This window comes from Pseudonaja textilis, chromosome 2 (assembly GCF_049901715.1).
Source record: "Pseudonaja textilis isolate UNSWEBS1 chromosome 2, rPseTex1.2, whole genome shotgun sequence".
Taxonomy (NCBI): Eukaryota; Metazoa; Chordata; class Lepidosauria; order Squamata; family Elapidae; genus Pseudonaja; species Pseudonaja textilis.
In genome coordinates, this window is record NC_141991.1 from 144,729,181 (window position 1) to 144,754,726 (window position 25,546).

The window sequence follows — 25,546 nt, forward strand, 5'->3', positions numbered from 1 at the left end:
TAGTCCAGCCGCTCCAGAAAGAAAATAAGTGATGGAATTCACCCATCTTAGAATTAACAACCCAAAGCATTGTGTTGCTATCTTCCTCTCTTAATGAAAAGGTGAGAGGATTTGAGAAAAATGATGATTGAATCAAAAATAAGTCAGATCTTAATGTATGTATTTTTTTTCATATGAACATTTTCACATACACAGTATTGTAAGAACCTTATATGAAAGTAGCCAGAGTGACTCCTCACTCTTTTTGAACTTCATGTCCTTGAAGGCACATGGAAAAGGTGGCCCAAGCATGCTTTCTTTATCATTTAGAGCAGAAGATTCAAAATGCAATTGAAAATTTGCACTGTAGTTACATTAACATTTAGGCACTCTTTTTTCCTCGATGGCTGGGCTTTGATTTTCTAGCTCTAAATTGCGCCACTGTGTCTTTTGGGTTTCAGGCCTCCTGGACACCATGCCCACTGCAACAAGATGAATGGCTACTGCATGTTCAACAACGTAGGCATTGCAGCACAATATGCCCGACAGAAATTGGGGGTGGAGCGGTGAGTACCTATGAAGAGGAGAGGTAACAGTTAAGGCTGGTTGTTGGACAGTTTGCCACAAGCATGAGCCAACGTTCTTTGACCTTCCATTCCTCTACATTACGTTGGTTGATTGATTGAGGATAAGCCAAGGTGCTGAATACAAGTACAAAGTGTTAGATATTTGAACAACTGGTCTTAGTCATTCTACACACCTCAATTTTTGGAGGATGTGTCTTAATACCCAGTTGCAATCCATTTTGGTCTTCCATTGAACATTTACTAAACAATCATTTCTGTTCTGTTACTGCCCCTAGAACTTAGACACAATGCTTGTGTCAGTGGTCATGACAATATCACTGCTTTTATGAGGAAACTCTTTGGCAGAGTTTAGTGAGGAAGCTGAGATGTCTCCCAACCCACCATAGGACTACAGTTTCCATGACTCCTCGAAGAGATGCTAGCGACAGGATTGATGCTAGCTTACTTTTTCAGATGCTACCTTTCATGTATTTCCTTTTTCATACATTACGTTTGCATTTCTTTTTCTTCCAGGGTGCTGATCGTTGACTGGGATGTTCACCATGGGCAAGGCCTTCAAGATCTCTTTGAGGAGAATCCCAGGTGCCTAATCAAGGGATGAGCTTTATTTAACTGGAGAACTTGGGACATTCTATAGTGCATGAGGAGAGCTGGCAAAAGCGGAGCAAATCAGTTTGGGGTTAAATGGAGGCTGCACCCAGATTGGGTTCAGAGGGCTGGGGCTTGGCTAGTGGCTTTGTTTCTCTTCACTGCTGAATCTGCCGTGACTGCTTTTCCTAGCATCCTTTATTTCTCCATCCATCGCTACGAAGGAGGGAAATTCTGGCCCCACCTTCCAGAATCTGACAGTCACGCAGTGGGCAGAGGTCGGGGAGAGGGATACAACATCAACGTGCCCTGGAACCAGGTAGGGAAGAGTAGGGACTCTTCCCAGGGGGTAGGGACACAGTAGGCTGAGTTTGCCGGGAATGATCATTTGGCAGTTCTCCATTCTGACTAAAATTGCTTGCATGTTGCCCTGTTTTTTTGTTGTTGTTGTTGTTTTGAGAGCAGTTGCTCTCAAATATGGCAAATAGAGCCATTTGGCTAGTTACCTATTATGGTTTCGGTATCTCAAATGACTCTCCTGACTGCTGGGGCCAAAAGTTGGGGGAGCTGAACATCTTTTACAAATAGGCAGGTCCCTAATTTTGCTTGTATATATAGTAGCCTAGTTACAAGAGGGAATCAAAGTTGTATATGGATCTAAGTTCAAACTCTGATGTAGTTTTTTTAGGGGGTGAGACAGGCTTCAGATTAGAAAAATCTCTCCATCCGTTGCAGTTTCTTGGCATTTGCCCTTTGCAGTAGCCACTGGTATGAGGACCTGTTAGTATAGGCTCCCAGTGCTACTCTGCTTCTTACAGCTAATAAACCAAGTTCACATATCGCTCCAAACCCTGTTCTTGGAGTTCTTGAATAAGTCTCAATTGGGTGGGTTCACACTGAATAGTAAACTATCAAGTTTTCCATTAACAAGTACAGTGTGCTTTTTCATCATGGTAAACCAACCTCAGAACACTTACCTTGTGATTTAGCATACTGGGTTGTGGTTTAGTGTAGTTCAGGGGTGTCAAACTCACGGTCCGCGGGCTAGATGCGTCACATGCTGGCCACACCCACCCCTGTTTTAGCGAAGGGGGGGGAAAGTCACGATACGTCACGTGACGATATTGCGACAACAAGAGTTTGCCCCTTCTGATGTAGTTCATGAATCCATCCCCTGTGTTTTAGAATCTAGAAATGAGCTCAGATTCAGAAACCTATTACCAACCATGACTACAGATTACAGCTTGGTTTCTTTCTTAAGATGGATGCACACATCACACTATGTCAGAACAAACAAGCAAGAGTTTTTGGATATGATTTCTTTTAGCGTACTTAATATCAGATCTATCCAAGTTTATGACCTTCCTTATTGTTCCTATGTTACATCAACAGTAGCTGCTGTCTTAGATAAAATGACCATGCTGTATGTGTGCGTATGTGTTGCTTTAAACTCCTTTATTTCTATCCCTTTAGACAGGAATGAGGGATGCTGACTACCTCTCTGCCTTTTTACATGTCCTGCTACCGGTGGCCTTAGAGGTAAGCCGTGAGGCATACAGCATTTTGAAAGTATGGACAATCGAATCTATTTCTTGGTTCATTTTTTTTATTTGTATAGTTATAATTGTCCAAAAAAGTAGTCCAGGATCATAAACAGCTTGTTGTAATCCAGGATCATACAGTAGGAAATGCTGACAGAAGCATTTTTTAATCCTTTGCTAGATGACATGCTATTTAACATTATCAATACAATATATTCAAGAGCTGGTCTTGACTGTCATGCCTTCCTCTTTTTCTTGCTACATAGAAGCAAACTATCTAAAACAGTAGGTTGTTTCAAGCCACCCAGAGTCACTTAGATCAGGGGTCCCCAACCACCAGGCCGCGGACCGGTACTGGTCCGTGGAACATTTCCTACCGGGCCGCCGGTTTGCTGGGCGTGCCATCTTGTTTGATGAGAAAGTGCTTCCGGGTGAGCTTTTCCAGTTGGAAAGCAGCGTTTGGGTCCTGAAGGAATCCTTGCACCTTAGTTTCATCGAGGGGGGGGGGGGGCTTCAAATGAAACTAAGGCGCGAGGATTCTTTCAGCACCCAAGGCAAGGCGAGCAAGCGACCGTCCCGAAGCCGTCCCGAGCGAAGCCCATCGACAAAGGTACAAAGGAGGAGTTGAAGATGGCGGGGAAAAGCAGGGGACAGCTGGCTGGCCTGCCGGTCACTCGGCTCGCCTTGCCTTGCCATGCGTGCTGATACCGGTACCGGGCCGCAGATCATTTTGTGATGCCGGTACCGGGCAGCGGCACAAAAAAGGTTGTGGGCCACTGACTTAGATGAGATGGGTGGTGTAGAAATTTAATTTTTAAAAAGGCCTGGTCTTCTACTTTAATTGAAACACAGGTGGAATTGTGCAGTATTAGGAATTGTTTGTGCGAAATGTGTAGAATCATAGAGTTGGAATGTATCTAGCCATCTCATCCAGCCTTCTACTCAAGTGCAGGATCCAAAAATCTTTGACAGATGCCCATGCAACTTCAGTTTAAAAATTTCTTTTTTGTACCATTCTGTTCTTCTGGCTGACAGCTTCTTTACAGCCTGCATAAATTTGGGGATGTCATTGTCATCTGTTTGAGTTTTATGGTCTACCCAAATCCTTTGGAAAATTTTCTTCCTGCTTCATGGAGCAGAAATTGGGTGAAGTCAGCATTTTTCCCTCCATTTTTTCCTTCTCCCCTGTCCACTGCAGTCCTCTAAAGCAGCTTCATCCTCTGTCATGTCATAATACAAAAATAAAGTAGCATCCCAGTGAGAATTGTTCTATATAAAAGTATCCCCAAACAAACAATCCTTAGCATAGAGCTACTCTCTGGTCTTGTTCTTGAACTCTGGGTATTTCCACGTATTTGTTCCCTTGGCTTCCCAATTGGATATTTTATTCTGGCTCTTACTGTACTTTGTTGCAGTTCCAACCCCATATGGTCCTGGTTGCTGCAGGTTTTGATGCTGTAATTGGTGACCCTAAGGTAAGATGGCTTTTTTTTTTTTTTTGGCTCCCCCCCAGAGCATTTCTCAGCCATTTTTAGATGTTGCAATTATTTTCTTCCTGGTACCCTAGATTAAAGTCACAATTACGTTCTGGAGCAGAGATAGGCAAACTTTTTGGGAACCAGTTACCGTGGAGCTCTAGGGCCATGATGGCGAACCTATGGCACGCGTGCCACAGGTGAAACGCAGAGCCATTTGTGCGGGCACGCGAGCCCCAGCCAAACTTACCTGCACTGCGCATGTGCGTGCCTCCCAGCTGATTTTCAGCCCATTTGAGGCCATTTTCGCCCTCCCGAAAGCTTGAGGGAAGCCTCTGTAGCCTCGGGAGGCTGAAAAACGGGCCTTCTGGAAATGCCGGAAGTGCCCGTTTTCAGCCTCCAGAGGGCCTCTGGAGCCCGGGGGAGGCCATTTTTGCCATCTCGGGGGCTCCAGGGAAGCCTCTGCAGCCTTTGGAGGCTGAAAAACGGGCTTGTTTTGTCGCTTCCAGTGCAGGTAAAGGGGGGTGTTGTGTGCGCATGCGCAGGGGGGACAGATTGCATTGTGGGTGCCAGCACATGCACTCTTGCCCATGTGCACACTTTCGGCACACCACAACAAAAAGGTTTGCCATCACTGCTCTAGGCTAAAAAAATAGACTAGGCAAGAAGTGAGCAGACACTAATGTAAATTGAAATTCAATAAAAAATAATTCAGTCATTATTTGACTATTCTTGGGGTTTTTCATACATTCCCTTATGTCATATTAAAATTGCAATTCAGTGGCAACTCATATACCTGCCACAGCTTATGTACTTGCATTAGGTGTCAGGGGGCAAGGACAGGTTGTCTTCAACTTACAACAGCTGACTTAGTGATTATTTGAGGTTACAATGGCGCTGAAAAAAGCGACTTATGACTGTTTTTCACACTTAGGGCTGTTGCAGTATCCATGTGGTCAAATGATCAAAATTGAGATGTTTGGCAACTGGCTCCTATTTATGACAGTTGCAATGTCCCTGGGTCATGTGATCACTTTTTACAAACTTCTGACAAGCAAAGTCAATGGGAAAGCCAGGTTCATTTAACGACTGTGTTACTAACTTCACAACTGCAGTGATTCACTTAACAACTGTGGCAAGGAAGGTTGTAAAATAGAACAAAACTGTCCTCTTGATAAACATGCTTGACCAATTCTGCAAGAAAAAGAAAGAATGATTGATCGCTAATATTTTTGGAAGAGTGGAGAGGTTTGATAATGTTTAACCCCCTGTCCTGCTTGTAAGACCTCCAAGTAAGGATGGGTTTCTACCAGTTCGCACCTATTCGCTAGAACCGGTTGTTAACATTCTAAGCAGTTCAGAGAACGGTTGTTAGAAGAAATTACTGGCCTAATCCTGTAAGGAAGGCAGGAAAGAAACATTCTGGTGTTGCTTACAGAAACTGCCTCTCTGCTAACCCTTATTACATTCTTGGCAGGACTAGTGTTCCTGTCTCTGGAACTTCTCTGGAGTTTTTTTTTTCCTCCTTTGCTGTTACTTTGCTTGTGTGGAGTGACCATTCAAAGTTACAATGACACTGGAAAAAGTGACTTATGACCATTTTTCACACTTACCACGGTTGCAGCATCCCCACAGTCATGAGAGGCTAGGTGAGGAGATGCATGCCTCAATGTGAGTGATGTTGAGTTGTCCACACCCAGCCAATAACACGACCACCAAGCCACGTCCACCCAGTCACATGACCACCAAGCCACGCCTACCACCTAAGCCACACCCACAGAACAGGTTGTTAAAAATTTTGAATCCCACCCCTGCCTCCAGGTTGTTGTAAGAGGAGTCAAATGAGGTTCTATGTCTTGTCATGCCTTTAGAACTTTATGTATGGTATGGTAACCGATGACAGCTTTGATGAATAATTTGATGAAGTAGACTGGCTGCCCACCTTAGGCCATCCCTGAAGCCACAGCTGGTTTACTGAGAATGAGGGCTGGATTTACCTGACTTAGAAAGAGTCTAAGTGTCTCCAAGTGTGGGAGTGCCGGTGGCCAGGACGGACCTAAGATCTTTTTCTGTAGCCCTAGAGCTTCAGTTAGGCCATGCAGAAACTGTTCTACCAACCTTGAGGAACAAGGCCTTTTTCCTTCCCATTTCTCTTGTCACAGCCTTAGAGATGCTTCCAGGAGCCTGCTGCAATAGGAGTAATCTGTCTGATAATGCCTTGGTTTTTATTTGGTTTGGTTGTCCATTTAATTTAATGTATCCCGTCCCTGCCTTGCTCCCTTTTCCAAGAGTAAGTCGGGGGTGAAATTGATCAATCTTTGTCCCCTCTAGGGGGAGATGGCTGCCACCCCAGCATGCTTTGCTCACCTGACACACCTGTTAAAGTCACTGGCTGGAGGCAAACTGGTCTTATCTCTGGAGGTGGGTGACTTTCCGCTTTTGGGTTGGGGATGGGGGTTGGGCTGCCTCTTAAAGAAGACACCTAGCTCTTCTCCTTTCCCTATCACAGGGCGGGTATAACCTCCAGTCTTTGGCAGAGGGAACCTGCATGGTTTTGAAGACACTTCTAGGAGATCCCTGTCCTCTGATGGAATCGCCTGTCTTCCCATGTAGCAGGTAAGAATGATATTGGCTCCTGAGCGTTGAACCACAGTTTCCTGCTGCCTGGTGCTTTTAGAACCCACATGTTAGGTCAAATCCAACCTTCTCTAATTAAAGTCTAATTAAAGCATCTTCTTTTCCTCCCGTCAGTGCTCTCAGCTCAGTGTCTCGGGCCATTGCAGTTCATAGCAAGTACTGGAAGAACCTACGGAAGATCAGTGAGTGAACGTAGCTCTTTTTTTCCCCTTCCTAAAAAGCAAGGAGTCCAGAGGGCATTTTTATTCTTAATTCCTTTCCACTCTAACTGACCGTCAGACAATCAGGACTGCTTAAGGGCTCTCGTGGAATCTTTCTCTGCCTCTTTCCACCCAATTCAGGTGCTGATGTGCCCCAAGAGGATGGCAAGCTGAGCATAGCTTGGCCACCAGCCAGCTCCCTCTCTGTAACCGATCCCCTCTCCAGATCAACGGCTGAACGGACACAGCCTCAGCCTCCTTCTTGCACGGGGCTGGTCTATGATGAGAAGATGATGGAGCATTACAATATGTGGGACAGGTAAGAATTTCAGATATAGTTTAGGTTTGTTGAAAGGAATGTTTCCATCCCCTCTCTATGTATAATGCATACATGTGGTTTTGCTTCAGCTGGTGTAGTAGCATAAAACACAACCCATGAACCAGCCGGTAAAGAGAATGTTTTTGAACACACATAGAGGACCGGTTCCCCCCTAAGCCACCCTGGTTGATAACTCTGCTTCTGATTGAGTTTCTTTCAAGGCAACATCTAATTGTTTTTGGAAACACAGACTTGTAAGGGCTACGCTTTTCTAAGATCTTCACCGAAAACCCAAAATATAAAATGATATTATCAAATGATTCAGCCACAAGGCCTCCAAGCAGATTTGAGAGCTAGCGTGACTCTGTCCTCATTGGAAGGGAAGAGGATTCCCCCATATAAAAATGTTCCTTAGGAATCCTGGCTTTCTCTTATTCTTGGTTTCTTACCTTTCTTTTGTAGCCAACATCCAGAGTTGCCTCAGAGAGTATCCAGGATCTTCCAACGCCACAGGGAGCTGCATCTGACCGAAAGGTGTTGCCGGCTCCCAGCCCGTCTTGCCACTGAAGAAGAGCTACAAATGTGCCACAGGTTCCGATGAGTTTCATTCCAACAGCCTTTTCAACCACATGGAGAGGAGTGGGAGGTCTCACACAGCAGGGTGGGGAGCAATGCCTATCGGTGATGCCCGAAGCTTCACATTCTTCTTCTTCTTCTTCTTCTTCTTCTTGAATATAGAGGAAGGAGTGGAGTCCACATTACAGTGTTCTCCAACGAGGTGCCTTCTTAGAGGCGTTGGGTTTGAGCTCCACAACTAGACCTGCTAACAGGATTTTAGGGGTTGAAGAAGCCCAACCTGCTTAACCTGCGTCCAGCTGAGAAAAGCTGCTTCATTGCCTCTTCTCCTCCTCTTCTTTGCAGCCTGGCTTATGTGGAGACATTGAAGTCCACAGCCACCATGAAACCCCGTGACCTGCATCGCCAGGGTGACCAGTACAATTCTGTCTACATCTGTGCCAGCTCCTATCAGTGTGCCCGGTTGGCAGCTGGGTCCGCATTCAGTGCAGTAGAGGCTGTGTTGTCTGGGAAGGTAAATGCCAGGGCAGAGAGTGAGCAGCAATTAATTCAGCCAATCTGCTGGAGATGATATCGTTTTGTCCAGTTGCTTTCCTAGGGCCTTTGGACAGGGCTGCCTCTATAGCATGTTCTGTAGAACTCTTTTACCTTGGTGGAAATTCTCTGCAGAGCTCTCATCACTGTCCTGAATTTCAATACAGCGCCAATCCCCTGTTGTTTCTTTGTCTGGGTCCTTAGACTCAAAATGCTGTGGCCATTGTCCGCCCGCCTGGACACCATGCGGAATCAGATACCGCCTGTGGCTTCTGCTTCTTCAACTCGGTGGCTTTGGCAGCACGCTATGCCCAGCGCCTGGCCCAGAGGCGGTTGAGGTGAATATACTCAATAAGAACATGGCGTTTTGTTTGACTAATTAAAGCAGATTTAGTCCTTTAATTTTGTTCCCCAAGAGATCTCCTGGGAGAGGGGATTGTAATTCTGGGAGCTCCACAGCAGTTAACAGTATATTTTAACTGAACTGAACCAGGGAGCTTAATTTACTGATCTAATTTTGGTTTTATTTCTCAGGGTTATGATACTAGACTGGGATGTTCACCATGGCAATGGAACACAGCACATATTTGAAGATGATCCCAGGTGCTGTCTGTCATTTTCCCCCATTTGAAGAAATAGTGATGTTATAACCTATAGAAGAGGGAGGTGTTGTCAAACTTGATTTCATTGAGAGCTGCATCGGGGTTGTGTTTGACCTCGGCAGGGGATGCGGGGTGGCCAGGGTGGGGGTGGCCAGCTCCACATCACTCGTGTTGGGGGGGCCTGTGCAGCCCAAACTCTCTGCCAGTGAAAACAGGCTCTTGAGCTCTGTTTTTAGCTACGCCAGCCTCCTGAAATCCTCTGCCAGTGAAAATGGGCTCCTGAGCTCTTTTTTCAGCTGTGCCACCCTCCTGCCACCCTATGCCAACTAAAATAGAACTGAACTCTGTTTTCACTGGCAGAGGCACTGCAGGCCGGTCCTTCGCTGTTTCCACTGGCCCCATGGGCCAGATCTAAGCATGGGCTGGGTCTGGCCTGCAGGCCTTGAGATAGATGCCCAGCTACAGGTCATTGTTACAGACCAGTTTTTTACCAAAGGGGGACATTTTAAAATATTCTGCAGTAGCACTCCTTCCTGCTCACCCCTGCTTCATAATCAAAATGCTTCCTTTTTTTGAGACGTGAAATAATACGAGTATATTAAAACAGGGAAAGGAAATTGGACCCTGGAACACATTTTCCCCCATGCTCGAATTAAAACAAAGGATAAAATTAAACACGCTTGTGGTGCTTTGCATTAATTTTGAGGCATGCTCAGACTGAAAAGAGATTTCTCATCGTTCTTTAGTTTTAAATACTTGTAGAATTGTTTGGCTGAAAAATCCTCCGTCCTTCCTTATAAAATTCCAGAAATGTAGCCATACCATGATGGCATGTCTCCAAACAGGAAGAGAGGGTTAAATTGCAAAAATTTGACAAGGGTTTCTAGCACCCTATTGTCGAATAAAAAGGATCTTCTGCTCTTCTGGCTTTTAACTTTGGCAGTTGAAATAAAGGTAACTTTTGGATGGAAACTAGTCATAGATTTCTATATGGAAAAGCTGTACCTTCAATTCTCCTGTTAATACAAAAATCTGGACTCTGATTGTGTTCACAAGACATACCTAGCAAGAGAAGTAGTGTATCATCTGAAGATCAGTCAGTGCTATGTTAGAATGATTTAGTTTAATTCCCAAACTGTCCCATATTGTTTCTCCCTGCCATATGTGCAATCCAAAATAGTTTTTCATTGCTATCAGAGAGCAGCTGGGCCCTTCTAGGACTTATCTTTCTTCTTCCCTTCCTCCCTGGTTGCCACTGCAGTATCTAGGAGGCCATCAAAAATGGCAGCTCTCTGACTAGGGATCTGGGATAACCAACTGCTGGAACAAAAACATTAGTGTTACTTAAAATAATATCAGACATCAGCTTTGTTGTGATCACAGGAAGCAAAATATTCATGAGATGTTCTGCTCCTGGATGGATGGATGGATGGATGGATGGATAGATAGATAGATAGATAGATAGATAGATAGATAGATAGATAGATAGATAGATAGATAGATAGATAAAGATAGATAATAGAGATATAATCAATAGATAAATAGGCAAGATAATATGATAAAGTAAGACAAAACAAGGCAGACATTGTCCTCCAACTCCTTGAAGCCATTGTCCTATGAGTTGCTCAAGGTTTTAATGAGAGTGAGAAAGGGAAAGAAGGGAGAATAGAACCAGCAAATCTGAGAAGCCAAAATATGTAATTGTGACCTGTAGTTCTTAAGCATCCCGATTAGGAGGAGAAAGGCCTTTGCCTCCGCACCTTTTTTTCTAATCACCTTTCCCTTCCCCCTTCTAGTGTTTTATACATCTCCCTCCATCGGTACGACAATGGCACTTTCTTCCCCACTTCCGAGGATGCAGATTATGACCGAGTGGGTGTGGGACCTGGGGAAGGCTTCACCCTTAATGTGCCTTGGAACTGTTCCCGGATGGGAGACTCTGAGTATCTGGCTGCCTTCCATCAGATTATCATGCCTGTTAGTTATGAGGTATGCACTGAACATTCATGATGGGAAATTTAGGAATGGCTTGAATGGCGCCATGATGGTGGTTATTAGATGCCATCTATTAACTATTATTTAACAGTTGTTAGAGAGAGAGAAAACAACTGGGGAGATAGTTATTGAGTGCTATTTGTTTATTTAATCAAATGTATATGAACACCCATCTCACACAGGTAACTTTGGGTGGTGTACAATAAAAACAACAGTTTAAACTTTCTACAGAGATATCTAAGGCATTTAGAACCCGAACGGTCTTTTGCAGGGATGTGCAGACACTGAGATTCCCTGCCACTGATCTAGAGGTTGTAGGCATGTTCCATTTGGCTGAGATAACTGGGTAGCCACTAGGTAGGCTGGGTTACAGTTCTCAAGAACCCAACCCATCCTGGCTTATTTTTGAGGATTCTGGGATTTTCTAGTCACGGTATCCGAAAAGAGCCGAGCTGCTTGCCCTTGGCCCCCAAGGTGATGAGTTAGCAGGAAAAGCAGAAGGTTCAGTCACCCTGTTGTGTTTTTTTCCAGTTCAACCCGGAGCTGGTCCTGGTGTCGGCTGGTTTTGATGCTGCTCGAGGGGACCCATTGGGGGGTTGTCTTGTGACCCCAGAATGCTACGCCCATATGACCCACCTCCTCTTGGGTCTGGCAGGAGGGAAAGTAGCCGTTGTCCTAGAGGTAGGTCAGAAGTCCTGCCTTCATTATCTGGGAGCTACTTTTGTTGTATGGGTAGATACACTGAGTGAGAAATCACGAGGAAACGGGGCCTGGAATCCAGTGAGGAGAAAACGACCTGAGGAGGGAGTTTCAGGGGGGAAAAGAAAGTACAAATAGTCCTTGAGTTACAACCACAATTGAGCCCAAAATTCATATTGCTAAGTGAACCGTTTAAGTGAGCTTTGTCTCATTTTACGACCTTTTTTTGCCATCCTTGTTAAGTGAATCGTTGCAGTTGTTAAGTTAATAACACGGTTGTTAAATAAATCAGGATTCCCCATTGATTTTGCTTGTTGGAAGGTTGCAAAAGCTGATCACGTGATTCCGGGACACGGCAACCGTCCTAAATATGAACCAGTTGCCAAGCATCTGAATTTTGATCGTGTCACCATGGGGATTCATAAGTGTGAAAAACAGTTGTAAGTCATTTTTTTCCAGTGCCGATGTAACTTTGAACGATCGCTAAATGAACTGCTGTAAATCGAGGACTGCCTGTATTCTTCTCCACTCCTTTTTTGTGGTTTTTGTTCTCCACTTCAAAGCAAGAAAAAAGGCCTAAACAGATGCTTATAATTGCCGTATCGTTGCAGAGGGACAGAGGTTGCCGTTCCTAGGAGGAAAAGTTCAAATGCAGCATTTGAAAACAATTTTGTCGCGGGGGAGAGGAGAAATGTGCTGAGCGTCACCCTCCGACCCTAATGCCGCCACCCAGCCCCGACATTAACTCTTTTCATTCTCTGCCATTTTAAATGAAGCAGAAACCAACAAGATACAAAGCACCGAGTTCTCATGTCAGCATTGCTTACAAGCAGGGGTGGGTTTCTGCCGGTTCTGTCCACCTCTGTAGAACCGGTAGCTCTGAAGAGCAGCAGACATAGAACCGGTTCCATGTCTGCTGATGTTTTTTGCCCACCTGCCCGCCCAGGCTCTTACCTGACCTTTATTTCCTGATTTTTTTCAACTTCAGCTTCCGTGCGAGGCACAGCTGCAGTTAAAAAAGCAGGAAAAAAGGGGCTTTTTCAAAGGCTGCTTCTCTGCACGCAGCATGCTGATGATGATTTACAGGCGTGCGGCTGGCAGCATGCAGGGAAGCACATCGTAAATCACCGAACCTCATAAATGACCGAACTGGTAGTTAACCCTGTGAATCCCACCTCTGCTTCCAAGGATGCCTTTGGGGCTCCATCTGGGCTCCAGAAGGACTCTGATCAAAGCACAGCGGCTATCACACTGTGCTTCATTTGCAAGGAGGGGACCCGCTGAGACAACAAAGATTGACTAAAGAGGGAGAGAATATCCTGGAAAGCTGCAGAAGCTGCCAGGAAGCAGCATTCCCCACAGGCTTCTCATCTGTTAAATTGGCAGTGTAGCCAAATCTGCTGAAACGCTTTTATGAGAAGGACGACACCATATTCCCAGAATTGCCAATGTGTCTACAAAGGTCATCCAACTGACAGTAATATGTATAGTATAGGCCAGGGATGGCTGACCTTTTCCTCGTCACATGCCAAAAGTGTATGTGCGCACGCATGCGTGCCTCCACCCATAATGCAATGTGTGCGCGCCCCCCTGGCTCCCCTGTGCATGCGGGTGCCCCCAAGGGTGGGATTCAAATGTTTTTAATAACCGGTTCTCTGGGCGTGGCTTAGCTAGTGGGTGTGGCTTGGTGGTCATGTGACTGGATGGACGTAGCTTGGTGGTCATGGTATTGGATGGGTGTGGCCAACTCAACATCACTCACATCGGGGCACGCATCTCCTCGCCTGGCCTCTCGTGACTGTGGGGATGCTGCAACCATGGTAAGTGTGAAAAATGGTCATGTCACTTTTTTCAGTGCCATTGTAACTTTGAATGGTCACTCCACACAAGCAAAGTACCAGCAAAGGAGGGGAAAAAAAACCCCAGAGAGGTTCCTGAGACAGGAAGTCTAGTCCTGCCAAGAATGTAATCAGGGTTAACGGAGAGGCAGTTTCTGTAAGCAACACCAGAATGTTTCCTTCCTGCCTTCCTTACAGGATTAGGCCAGTAATTTCTTCTAACAACTGGTTCTCCTAACTGCTTAGAATGTTAACAACCGGTTCTAGCGAATAGGTGCAAACCTGTAGAATCCCACCCCTGTGTGCCCCCCTACGCGTGTACCGCGTGCCTCTGCCCATGCATGTGAGACCCCCACCCCATGCGCATGCATCTCCCACACACACATCTGCCCTGTGCATGCGCGGCAGATACCTGATAATCGGCTGGTGTGGGGTGCACACGCAGGCACAGTGGGGCTGTTCCAGGTGACCTCTCATGTGCCAGCAGAAATGGCTCTGTGTGCCACTTCCAGCATGCATGCCGTAGGTTCACCATCGCAGATATAAGCAGTCCTCTTTTAACAACAGTAATTGGGACAAGGAACCTCCATTGCTAAGGTGCGACATCACATGACTGCTCCAGCTTTCGATGGTACTTCTGGTGGTCCCACTTGCCATCGTTAGGCAAACCCCATGCAGCCGCAGATCTTGCTGTTGCACGATTGCCATTTGCAACCTTCTGCTGGATTCCCCAGTCAGAAGCTGGGAGGGAAGGTTACAAATGAAGGTCCCAAGACTGGGGCATGCTGTGATAGCTGCAGTTCTGAGGATCTGTTTTTTAAGTCCCCTTCACTCGGTGCTCTTGTATCTTTAAATAATCGCTGAAGAAGTGGAGGTTAAGCCAGGATTGCCTGTCTGTGAATTGTGAGTGCTTCAAGCCCTATGTTAATTGCCGTTCTTACTTCTTTTCCTCATTCCCTCTCTTTCTTGTTCTCCCAGCAACCAAAATCTTGCCAATAGACAAGGCTTGGTGTTAAGTTGAAGCCCCCAAGTGTGATTGGTAGCTTCTGTTCCCTGGAGAGGCTGAAATTGCCATTGCTGTCTGGAAGCATAGATTTCATGACTAGAAACTTACTGTTTCTATTTTAGATTGCAAAGAAGAATTTTTACGGTAGCAGCTCTGTTCTTGCATACCAACCTGCATGTAGGCTGGCACCAGAGGTGGCATTCAGCTGGTTCTGACCAGTTCTGGAGAACCGGTGGCGGAAATTTTGAGTAGTTTGGAGAACCGGCAAATATCACCTCTGACTGGCCCCTCCCCCATCTATTCTCTGCCTCCCGAGTCCCAGCTGATCGGCTGCGTCTTCTTTTGTTGCCCTGCACAGGAGAACGGAGCTGGAAAACAGGTTATTGGGGTGGGGAGGGAATGTGGATTTTACAGTAACCTTCCCCCTGGAGTGGGGAGGGAATGGAGATTTTGCAATATCCTTCCCCTGCCATGCCCACCAAGCCACGCCCACAGAATCAGTAGTAAAAAAAATTTTTTGAATCCCATCACTGCCTGATAGCAATTATTTTGATGTCAAAGTAACAGTGTTTCTTTTCCTTCAGGGTGGCTACAACCTAGACTCTATCTCAGAGTCCATGACTATGTGCACACGCAGCCTCCTGGGGGATCCTCCACCCCCACTCGGACGCCTAAAGCCTCCCCACCTGAGTGCCCTGCAGTCCTTGGCCCGTGTCACCGCTGTGCACCGCAAATATTGGGCAAGCCTCCGACTGGAAGGTGAATATTTCTCTTTTTATCGAAAGGATCTCCGTTCCGTCTGGGCGGATGCACTTCATAACAACTGATACAGCGTAGTGGCTGTACACCAAAACAACACCTGCAATTTACCTCTTGCTGTGAAGTTGTAGTGTTGGTATTTCTCATAGGTTGCCCCCACTTCTATTCCACGAGAGGCTAATGCTATTGAGGCCCTTGTAAAATGCATTTGGGGCCCTTGTAAAATGGGAATATGGCACAGTCTTGTGCAGAAGGAGCCACGGGTAGACAACAAGAGAAAAGGAGTTTTGCAAAGGAGCCTGTGAATTGCAGAGCAGACTGATTGCCTGGGGGTTTGTATAGTTTTCTGGCTGAGAGGTTGTGTGCTTCCTTGTTTTCCACACACAGTCTAAATAAGAGGCATGGAAGCTTACAACTATAGCAGACTTCCTGATTAGGTGATTAGCTAGTAGATGGAGTAATTTCTTAGGTAGGAGCTTATTCTCAAATGATGTTAGGAAACTTAAAAATCTATGTGAAAAATCTATGTGGGACAGATCAAACCAGAAGAGGGAATTTTTGGAGGCAATTTATCAGGGGAAAGAGCAACTCCGATTCTGCCAAAAGGAAGGTGCAGTTGACTTGCAAGACATGTGTCTTTCTTATCAGAAGCGGTTGCTTTTTACACCTACAGGCTTAGGTCTCTTTACTGGAGAGGAAGGTAAAAGGACTGGAAGCCAGCCGTTCTCCTTTTAAAGCTCATCAAGATGAAGATCACATAAATAGTGTTCAGAGAGAAGGCAAAAAGAGTGAATTCTCTGAGGACAAGAGGCCACAAAAGTTAATCTTCATAGGGAGGCTGGATGATCAGATGTTTGCTATAATGAATAGAGAGTTGGATACGTTACTTATATCGTTGCTTTCAGCTCAGTCCAGTGGGGTGACTAACAAAAGGGCGCGCCTGACCTTGGAGAAGCATGCAAGGGGCCTAAACTCCCAGGAACTGGCAAAAATTGGGGGATCAATTAACACAGCAGTCCCCAAGCATTTTTGGCACCAGGGATCTGTTTTGTGGGAGAAAATTTTTCCACGGACCAGGGGATGGAGGAAGAGGAGCGCACAACCCAGATCCTTCGCATACGCAATTTACAGTAGGGTTCACGCTTCTATGAGAATCAGTGATCTGAGATGGAGCTGAGGCTTGCAAATCCAGATGAAGTTTGCTCGCTTGCCCGCCAGCCCCTCACCTCCAGCTGTGTGGCCCGGTTCCTAACAGACCACGGACCAGTACCGGTCCATGACTCGCAGTTGGGGACCCCTGCATTAAGAGACATTTGATCTTCACAGCCATAGCAGCATCAAGGCCTTTCATCTTGATGTTGGAGGGTGCCTAGCAACTACACAGTGCAGGAAAAGACCGATAGAGATTGGTTGAGTTCCTGCTGATGTCGCAAAAGACTCTTTCCTACAAAGCACTGTCACAGGGATGGGCTGCAGCAGAACAGGGCAAAGAAAGCCAGGGAGGGAGGGAAGGGAGAGAGGTCGGACGTAAGAATTTAGACAAAGGGGATAAGATGAAGTCGGGGAAGACGCGGGGAAATAAGTGCGCAAGTAAAGGGAGGTTGGAGTAGTATTGAGTGCCTGCCCATTTAGTAAGACTGTGTTCACTTTCCCACCTTTTCCATTCCCATCATCTTAACTAAGCATCTGAAAGGCACCTTTTATTTTTCCTCCCCAGTGCCTGCCACTCTGTGGGAGAAGCCCAGGACTCGGGCTGGGAAGGAAACTCCCGTTCCAAATGAGGTTCCTGAACAAGCCCCTCAGGAGTTGCTCCAAAGCCCTGTAGCTCAGCCTGTGGAAGCTATAGATGATGCCGTGATGGGCTTGGGCTCCCTCCGGCTAGAAGACAATCTGACGGAAGAAGGAGAAACGGCCTCGAGTTCTCTCTCTCCTGATTCTAGTCCAGTGGGTGAGGAAGCTCAGCCGAAAGTCAGTGGATCCCCGAAGGAAATGGATCCAGCAGAGGATGCACCAAGGGAAGAGGGATCGGCAGAGAGCTTCTCTGGGGAAGGGATGGCTCCCGACGAAGAAGTGAGTACCAAAGCTTTTTTCTTTACACATCATGGATTTTTCGAGCTGCTTTTCTCTTTTAGGGAATACGTTTCACATCAATTTGTGTTTCACACGAAGCTATGGCTGTCGCAAAGCAATTGGGGGCTTGTGTCATGGTGGAGCAATGGTTAGAATGCAGTCTTGCAGGCTAATTCTGCCAACTGTCAGGAGTTCAATCCCCATTGGCTCAGGGTTGACTCAGCCTTCCATCCTTCTGAGGTCGGTAAAATGAGGACCCAGATTCTTTAGGGCAAGATGCTGATTCTAAATCTCTCAGAGAGGGATGAAAAGCACTGTGAAGCGATTTATGTCCTTTTTTTTTTTAGAAAAACTTTATTAATTTTACCATTACAAACAACACATCTACAAATTATATACAGAAGAGAAAGCAAACAGGCCTTGGCAGAGGCCGAGAGGGAAAGAGAGAAGGGCAAATGAGGGAGGAGAGGGAAGGGTAAGGGAAAGGGGGGATAGAATGGGAAAAACAGTTAAAATAAAACCATATTTTTGTGACTGTCTGTAAGATCCTTTCTTCTTCAAATATATCGTGAAGCGATTTATGTCTACGTGCTGTAGCTATTGCGTGAAAGACCTCATCGAGTCTAAGTGTGCTCCAGCTTCTTGGCCTCCCAAATGATTGTGCTGGGAATTCGTTTAGGAAGGAGCCAATCTTCGTGTGGCTGTTGATAAAAACAGGAACCACAACATCCAGTGACGAATATGGCATAAAAAGATGAGAAGAATCTTCTTGTGTTGTTCATATTGAAGAGAAAGAGTTAGCACTGGAAATGCTCACCCTCCTCCTTGTCTGAAGAGCTCAGAATTAACCTAATGGACGCAGAAGAATGCATAAAACTACTTTGCATCTGTGATTTCTTCTTTCATCCCACTCTTTGCATAGGAAGCTCTTGTTTCCATTTCCCCAGATTTGTCTAAGTTCCATGTCAGTGATTCTCTTCTTTTAACCATCCTCTCCCCACCCCCAGCCACAACCCCTGATGCCGGTCCACGGAGCCAGGAAGGTTGGGGATCGCTGTGTGTTAGACCAGGGGTCTCCAATCTTGACAACTAAGACTTGTGGACCTCAACTCCCAGAGTTCCTCAGTCAGCAAAGCTGGCAGAGGAATTCTGGGAGTTGAGGTCCACAAGGCTTAACGTTGCCAAGGTTGGAGACCTCTGTGTTAGACTACAATTCCCTTTACCACCTAAGAGCCAACATTTTTGAGTGATGCTGTTTGGGACAATGGAAGTCATAGTCCACATGTAAAGGAAGTAAAGCTGACTTAGATTACAAGTCTTTAAACAAAGGCATTTCATCAATTCAGAATTCAGGTGGTTAAAAACTGCTCGGCCTAGTTGAAATATTTAAACAACGGAGGTTGGTAAGAGATTGGGGAAGAGATAACCAGGGCTCTTTTCCCTGCTTCCCTGTCAGGGTTCCAAGTGATAGTTCCACATCAAGCAAAACTCTTAAGGCAGGTTGATTCCTTAAAGAACAGCTTTATTGGAAATATATTGACACAGATCTGGGGAAAACCGACTCTGAAGGGTCCCATGGTTTGTCACCAAATTAAAAGTAAAAGTTTTTCTCTCAACCCCAAACAATCAGTCATATGGTCCAATCAAGTCGCTGTCTGATGGTCTGGTGACATCACTCCTCCTCCTTCTGGCCAGGTGTGGGAACGTCCTTGGTTCCTAAGAGAAAGTATTTTATTTTGACTACACAGCCCCAGCTATCTCTAATCCCCGCTTCCTATCCCTCAGCTCCAGTGTGGCAGCACTGAAGCTCCAAGGTGGCTTCAGCCAGGGTTGCCTTCCACAAAACCGGCCCTGTTCATGAGAACAATAGATGTGGAAGCTGCAACTCTGCTATAAAACAACTACATTTCAAGGACTTCTGGAAAATACCACCTCATATCATCTCAGTCATCCCTCTCTTTTTTTTCCCCCCTCTTATTTTCAGCATCACCGCCCAATGAATGTTGAGGTTGTCCTGTTGGATGAAGCAGCAGGGGGTTGTTCTTCGTTCGATGAGAAGATTGGGGATGATGTGGCTGGCAGTGTGAGTATTGGGAGGGGGAGAGATTATTGGGAAGAGGTCAGGATTCGATTTCTTGAGTCTAGAGAAAGTTGTGTCTGATAGAGCTGCAATAGCATGTCGGTGGGCCTAAGGAAGAGTGAACGGCATATTTGGCTTGTAGTCTGACTGGAAAAGCCCTGCGTGTTTACGTGAGACTTTCAACTCGAGACGGAGGAATCTACATCTTACATGTTTTTACAAGGATGTGATATAACTCCATGAGTATTCCAGCAGAGATTTCAGGAATGTTCCTGTGATACTCAAGGGGTTAGACAACAGAGAATCTGCGTGGCTGGTTCTAGAATCGAGTCCGGTTAAAGCCTGACTTCAGAACCAGGACAGAGGCGATAGAAGAAGTGGTCCTTGAACAGGACTTGCAAACTCTTTATTCAAATCCAATCAGTTTCTGAATTAAAAGCCCTGAGACAAGGGAGGAGAGTGGTAGAAGTGCCTGGGGGTTATTTAACAGTCCCGGGAAGCTGAAGATACACAAAGGGGAATTTCTGAGTTTAGCAAAAGTTTCAGAACAGGGGAGGAGGGAGTCTTAACGTGACGAGAAAAAGTCAAGACTTAGAAGGGACGGCCTCTAGGCTGGATGTCAGGACAGAAGGATTCTTTTGTTCTCTCTTTGCAGGGGCTCTTTTATGTCGTGACTCCTTTGCCCTGGTGCCCCCACCTCAGCTCCGTGCTGCCTGTGCCTCCTGTGGGCCTGAATGTGTGGGAGCCTTGTGCAGAATGTGGCAGCGAGATGGAGAACTGGGTTTGTCTGGTGTGCTATAAAGTAAGGATACCAGTCCTGAAGGGGCCGCTTTGGGGTTAGAGGCTAGAAGTAATTGGGTTTTGATAGACCTGGGGCCAAATAATGACCCTCCCTGTTCCTGAAGGAAGTCTACTTAATAGCTTAGGGTGGAGAAACACCAACACCTAATATTACATATTATAACCGCTGCAAGATTTTCTCTTGCTCAAAACTGGAAACTGACCACGACACCCACAGATCTAGCAATAATGAATAAGATACATCAATGAGCAGAAATGATTAGACTAACAGTGTCATTAAAAAACAGGGAAGAAGAATGTTTTACGATATGGAACATATGGTATAAATGGTTAAAAAAAAAAAGGGTGTAAAGATGTTTGTCAGAATGACTAAAGAAATCTCAAAGAAGAATATGATATATGACTTATGTATATATATGTAAAGTAATGTAGATAAATAAGTATTGTAATTTAACAGTAGTATAGTAAGCAAAAAACTAGTAAATTAGCTACAGATGTACCTAGGGTAAATGAACCGAATTGTTACTAATGGACACATATACACTGCTATAAAACATGAGAACTTGTTTCTCTTTTTTAAATTTTTGAAACTTTGAATAAATAAATTTATTTTTAAAAAATAGTTTAGGGTGGGTAAATTTTTGGTGGACGGTGGCCATCCTCCACCAATTGGGGTCTCCATTACACAAAGGTTCGCTGCTGATGGAGCAGTAATGCAACAATGTCACCAAAGGAAGCTGCATTTTCAGTTCATTCTCTATTTTGCTGGGAATGTTGAATTAACACATTGTTAATTCTCCGAGGGCACCTGATACCTGTGGTTCTTTAGTTTCCCATCCAAATTGGCAGAAACTCACATCAACTTTGAGAGCTCTGTGGAGTTTTAAAAAAAGAGTTGATCATGCACAGATTGCTCATGCTATAAGGTGGCTCTTTGTACTCCAATTGTATTTCCTTCTGGAGTTGCTAGTTTTGAGTTCTGGCTCAGGGGCTCATTGTCTGTTATGGCAGGCAAGGGGACGTTCCTCCGGGTGCTCTTGGCTATTTTAGGCGTTTCATTGACCTGCTTCTATCATCTTCCAGTTTGACTGACTTGAGTGAAATAACTCAACAACAGAGTTTGTTCTCCACCGTTACTTTCTTCTCTGTAATATGCTCCATTTGCTTTGTGTGTGGGGTGGGGTGGGGGGTTATGCCTTTAAGGAAATTGAGATCGTTTGATTGATTGATTAAATTTATGTGCTGCCCATCTCCCCAATAAAATGTCACTGGCCGGAGCATGACATTCTAGATCTGTGCCTTTAATGTTTCAGCTCTGCCCTCCTGAAATATTACATTCGTTTCAGGTCTGTTGTGGACGCTACATTAATCAACATATGCTGGATCACAACAAGGAATCTGGACATCCACTGGTGCTTAGTTTTTCAGATCTCTCTGCCTGGTGCTATGACTGTCAAGCCTATATCAGTCACCCAGTGAGTTGTAACTCCTCCTCCTTCTCTTTCTCCTCCTCTTTCTCCTCCTCCCCAAATTGAATATTGAACTGCACATCTGAGGATCAGATGAGAGAAATGCAACATTTTCTTCTTCTGTTGGCCATCAAGACTGTCAGTTATGCAAGAGTTTATTGTATTTTATTGCATGTGGCTGTGAAGCACAGGGAGCCATTACAGAGCATGATTTAGGGGAACCTTTTCAACTCTTGTGTGCTCCAGAAGAGTTTGGATTATAACACCAGGACATCTGACTAGTTATTATCCAATAGATCTAGAGGGAGGGGAAGGAGGGAGGAATACCTTTAGGAAAGTGTTTTGAGAGACAGTGTTTTAGTCAGTATATCATAGATGCTCGACAGGTGACCCTCCAGCCCCCAACTTGTCAGGCAGTGTTCATCAGGCTGCACTAAGTTTGCAAAATAGCCCAACCACATATCACATAGATTTTTCAGTTTCCTAACAGTTTTATGCTTTTGGGACATGTTGGACTATAAACTCCATCGTCCTCAGCCAGAGCATCAGCAAAACACTTGATTAGGGAAGCCTTTAGATTGCTTTTTAGATTGATAATCATTTTAAGGACATTAGATTTAGACCGCAAGTAGAGAAATTAGTTCACACTCAGTCACTGAAGTTTACCTGGTGTGTGTGTGTGTGTGTGTGTGTGTGTGTGTGTGTGTGTGTGTAGAGGGAAGAGCTGAATAGCTGAGTAAAACTTCTTCATGCCGGACAAATTCAAGGTGCCGAAGGCCACACAATATGGGGCATAGCATAAGTTTTTATTTATCACAGTGCAAGGGGTAGAATTTGAAAAAAAAATGGCTGTTGTGGAAGGAAAGAATAAATCTCTCTGGGTTCTGTAATTCAAGGGGAAAGTTCTTTCTGTAATATTTTGTTGGGGAGAAAGGAAAAATTGGAAAGCAATATTTCTCAACTGCAGAAATATTGACGGGTGTTCCTTCTGGGAGAAGAGAACAAAGGAAGCTGTTTGTCGTTGTCCCCCAGGTAAATGAATGGGAGCAAGGTTGAGTAGGGAGGTGAGGCTAGAATGGGTTTTGAATTCAGGTTTAATAACTTTCTTCGGACGTATATATAAAAAGGATTAATAAAAAAGAATTGAAATATAATAGCCCTTCTTGTCTAAATTCAGAACTCCCACTGACACATAGCTCTGTCTCTCAGCTTTACCAACTGTAAAGCTGTTACGTTAGTCTCACTAAAGAGGACAAAACACAGGGGCGGATGGCCAAATCCAAGTACTGATGTTCAGTGTAAGTGTCTTTTTCTTCAGGTCCTTCTTGAAGCCAAGTGCCAGGCTCACAAGTTGAAGTTTGGAGTGGACATGCACCTGCCTTCCTAAGGTGACTTTGTCCAGAGGGAAGTCCGAAGATTGAATGCAGCACAATCAACCATCGTTTGACCTCACTGGAGTGAATCGGAGGCTTCTTAAAAGGGCTCTTTGTGCCAAAAAGAAAAAAAATAGACAGCAATCATCAATTGCAATACCACCAGCAGCCATAAATCAACCACCAGCACACTCACTGCTTCCACTAGGACAAAAAACTGTCCTCTTCTGGTCCAATCCATGAAGAGGAATAATCAACTGTTAGCGCACTAAGGACACCTTTGCTTCCAATCAGAAGTACTTTGCTTTCTTCAATGCCGAAGAGATACCATGCTAATTCTTTTTTTACTAAAGTTGCAAGGGACTCACTTTTCCATTGTTTGATTGTGCAAGGCTGCCTTTCCTCTCTATATTACTGTATATTCCTCGAAATCGTCTCTCTCCTCCCCGTTACAGTGCTCTCTTGCTCAGTTGGGGAAAAGCCTGTGTTGATTTTAAAATAATCGGCAAGACATTGGAGTGAATGAGAGAAAGTTTTGCTTTGAGATTAGAGTAGGTAGGGTGTGGTGTTGGTCTGCCTTTATTAAGGACCTGCGTTGTACTTTTAAGACCAGGTTCACACGATGTATATGCATGTATGGGTAAAAGAGAAAGGGAAATGTCACTTTAAACACAACCTGAGGGTAACCTGAGGCACGATGGCCAAGCCACTAGTTAGGATGAGTCATGGCACTTCTAGAATGGCATGATTTGAAACCTTGCATTTATGTGCAGGTTGTTTTCTGCAGATAAAAATAAGAATGGCCTGGGGCAAAAGAGAACGTGAGAATTGGGCTTTGATAGCTTTAATGGAAATAACTTGGTATAGTTGGCTTGTTAAGCAAGAAGCAGGGTGGCCTTCCTTAAGAGCCCCTGGCAAATGACTGGGGAAAGATTGGGTTAGATCCCCTGGCTGCTTCCCTGTGAGGATGGGGGTGGCTTAGGTGTGCAAGAGGAAAGTCTTCAAGCTTCTCTTCTGTCAAGCTAAATAGTGATGGTGTGGGGGGGTGGGAATATTCGGGAACTGGCAAACTTACCTAGCCTTTAAATAAGAGCAGCCAGTTCAGGTGTTTTGGCTTATAGCTTCCATTGTCCTTAATTGATTATGTTAGTTGGGTTGAAGGGCATGTCCAAAGCATCCAGAGAGGACCAATTTGCTTCCTGTTCAGAAAAGCTGACGGAGGAAAAAGGTATTTGTTGAAAAGAGTTAATGGGGGAGGGTGGCAAGAAAAAAGACGAGTGGGAGGGCGTGTCACTGTGTGTTTGAAAGGAGACCACCAACTTCCACATGAGGGTGCATCGTTTTCCAGGGCCGGCCCTGGTGGTTTTGGGGAGGGGATTTGGGTATTACGGGGTTGATATTGAAACTTGGAGAACATTTTGTTGGATTGTAGCTTTCACTAAAAAAAAAAAATGTTTGTATGTTCCTCTGCTTGATTTGTACTCTTTCTAATTCAAATAAAATTATATCTCTGCCTGCAGTTGTATATGTGCGTGTATTTAGGGATGGGTCTGTATTTAGAGGGATCTTGGAGGGGAGAGAGGTGCAGTGATAAACTTTTAAAAAAAATTAAAAGAAAACTTTATTAAAGATTAAAAAATAAAAAAAACTATGCACAATACATCAAATACAACTTTACGTTGCAGACAAAATCTATATATAAGAAAACATAATAGATACCTATAAAACATATGTTTCTGATCAACTAAGACGGTGTGATTTTTTTCTTGGTAATAATTTTGCTACCTTTTGTTTCTTAATTTGATAAACGTTCTTAATTTAACCACTCCATTCATCAAAACCATCTCTCAATTTCCTGTTTTTTTCTCTTTAATCCACTTATACCATTTATCCCAAGCTGTAATATATCTTGACTTTTCCTTATTCCTAAGTTTTTGTGTGAGTAGGTCCATTTCAGCGCAGTCAAGTATTTTCTGAGTAATCAAATTATTTGTTGGCATTTGATTGCCCTTCCAACATTGTGCCAACGCAATTCTTGCCGCTGTGATTATATGGAGAATTAAATATTTCATTTCATTTGCATAGTCCCCTTTTAACATTCCCAACCAAAATATTTCAGGTTTAAATTCTAATTGAATACTTGTAATTTCTTTTATCCACAGTGTAATTTTTTTTCCAGTATTTTTAACTTTTTGGGTAGAGCCACCAAGTGTGGAAGAAGGTTGGACGCATCTGTCCTCATCTCAGCTTGCAACTGAGTTTATACTGTCCTTCACTTTCTGCCAGTACCTACTTCCTCACAATTCCCCATTAACAGGTACACATTTCAAAAAGTACAGCATGGTACTGTAGGCTCAGTAAGGAGGGACCTGTATGGTATATTGGCCACAGTACTGAATTAAGAGGGAGGAAACCCGG

General features: G+C 44.7%; 1 protein-coding gene across 7 annotated transcripts in view; it reads left to right on the forward strand.

Annotated features, from left to right (window-relative positions):
* The window catches only part of HDAC6 (histone deacetylase 6), a 40,659-nt gene extending 16,012 nt beyond the window's left edge, over positions 1-24,647 (forward strand). For 4 of the 7 annotated variants that reach the window (XM_087925697.1, XM_087925696.1, XM_087925695.1 and 1 more), the window contains 21 exons: positions 441-545; positions 1,080-1,148; positions 1,347-1,473; positions 2,628-2,693; positions 4,111-4,170; positions 6,502-6,591; positions 6,680-6,786; positions 6,922-6,989; positions 7,149-7,326; positions 7,789-7,917; positions 8,248-8,416; positions 8,641-8,774; positions 8,971-9,039; positions 10,835-11,027; positions 11,565-11,714; positions 15,161-15,335; positions 17,053-17,405; positions 19,390-19,488; positions 20,141-20,287; positions 21,633-21,761; positions 23,074-24,647. In XM_087925697.1, the coding sequence (XP_087781823.1) occupies positions 441-545; positions 1,080-1,148; positions 1,347-1,473; positions 2,628-2,693; positions 4,111-4,170; positions 6,502-6,591; positions 6,680-6,786; positions 6,922-6,989; positions 7,149-7,326; positions 7,789-7,917; positions 8,248-8,416; positions 8,641-8,774; positions 8,971-9,039; positions 10,835-11,027; positions 11,565-11,714; positions 15,161-15,335; positions 17,053-17,405; positions 19,390-19,488; positions 20,141-20,287; positions 21,633-21,761; positions 23,074-23,142 (2,686 nt within the window). In that variant the 3' untranslated portion in view covers positions 23,143-24,647. The remainder of the gene's footprint in view (positions 1-440; positions 546-1,079; positions 1,149-1,346; positions 1,474-2,627; positions 2,694-4,110; positions 4,171-6,501; positions 6,592-6,679; positions 6,787-6,921; positions 6,990-7,148; positions 7,327-7,788; positions 7,918-8,247; positions 8,417-8,640; positions 8,775-8,970; positions 9,040-10,834; positions 11,028-11,564; positions 11,715-15,160; positions 15,336-17,052; positions 17,406-19,389; positions 19,489-20,140; positions 20,288-21,632; positions 21,762-23,073) is intronic. The other 3 variants (XM_087925699.1, XM_087925698.1, XM_087925700.1) reach the window with 2 other exon arrangements.
* The last annotated feature ends 899 nt before the right edge of the window (positions 24,648-25,546 follow it).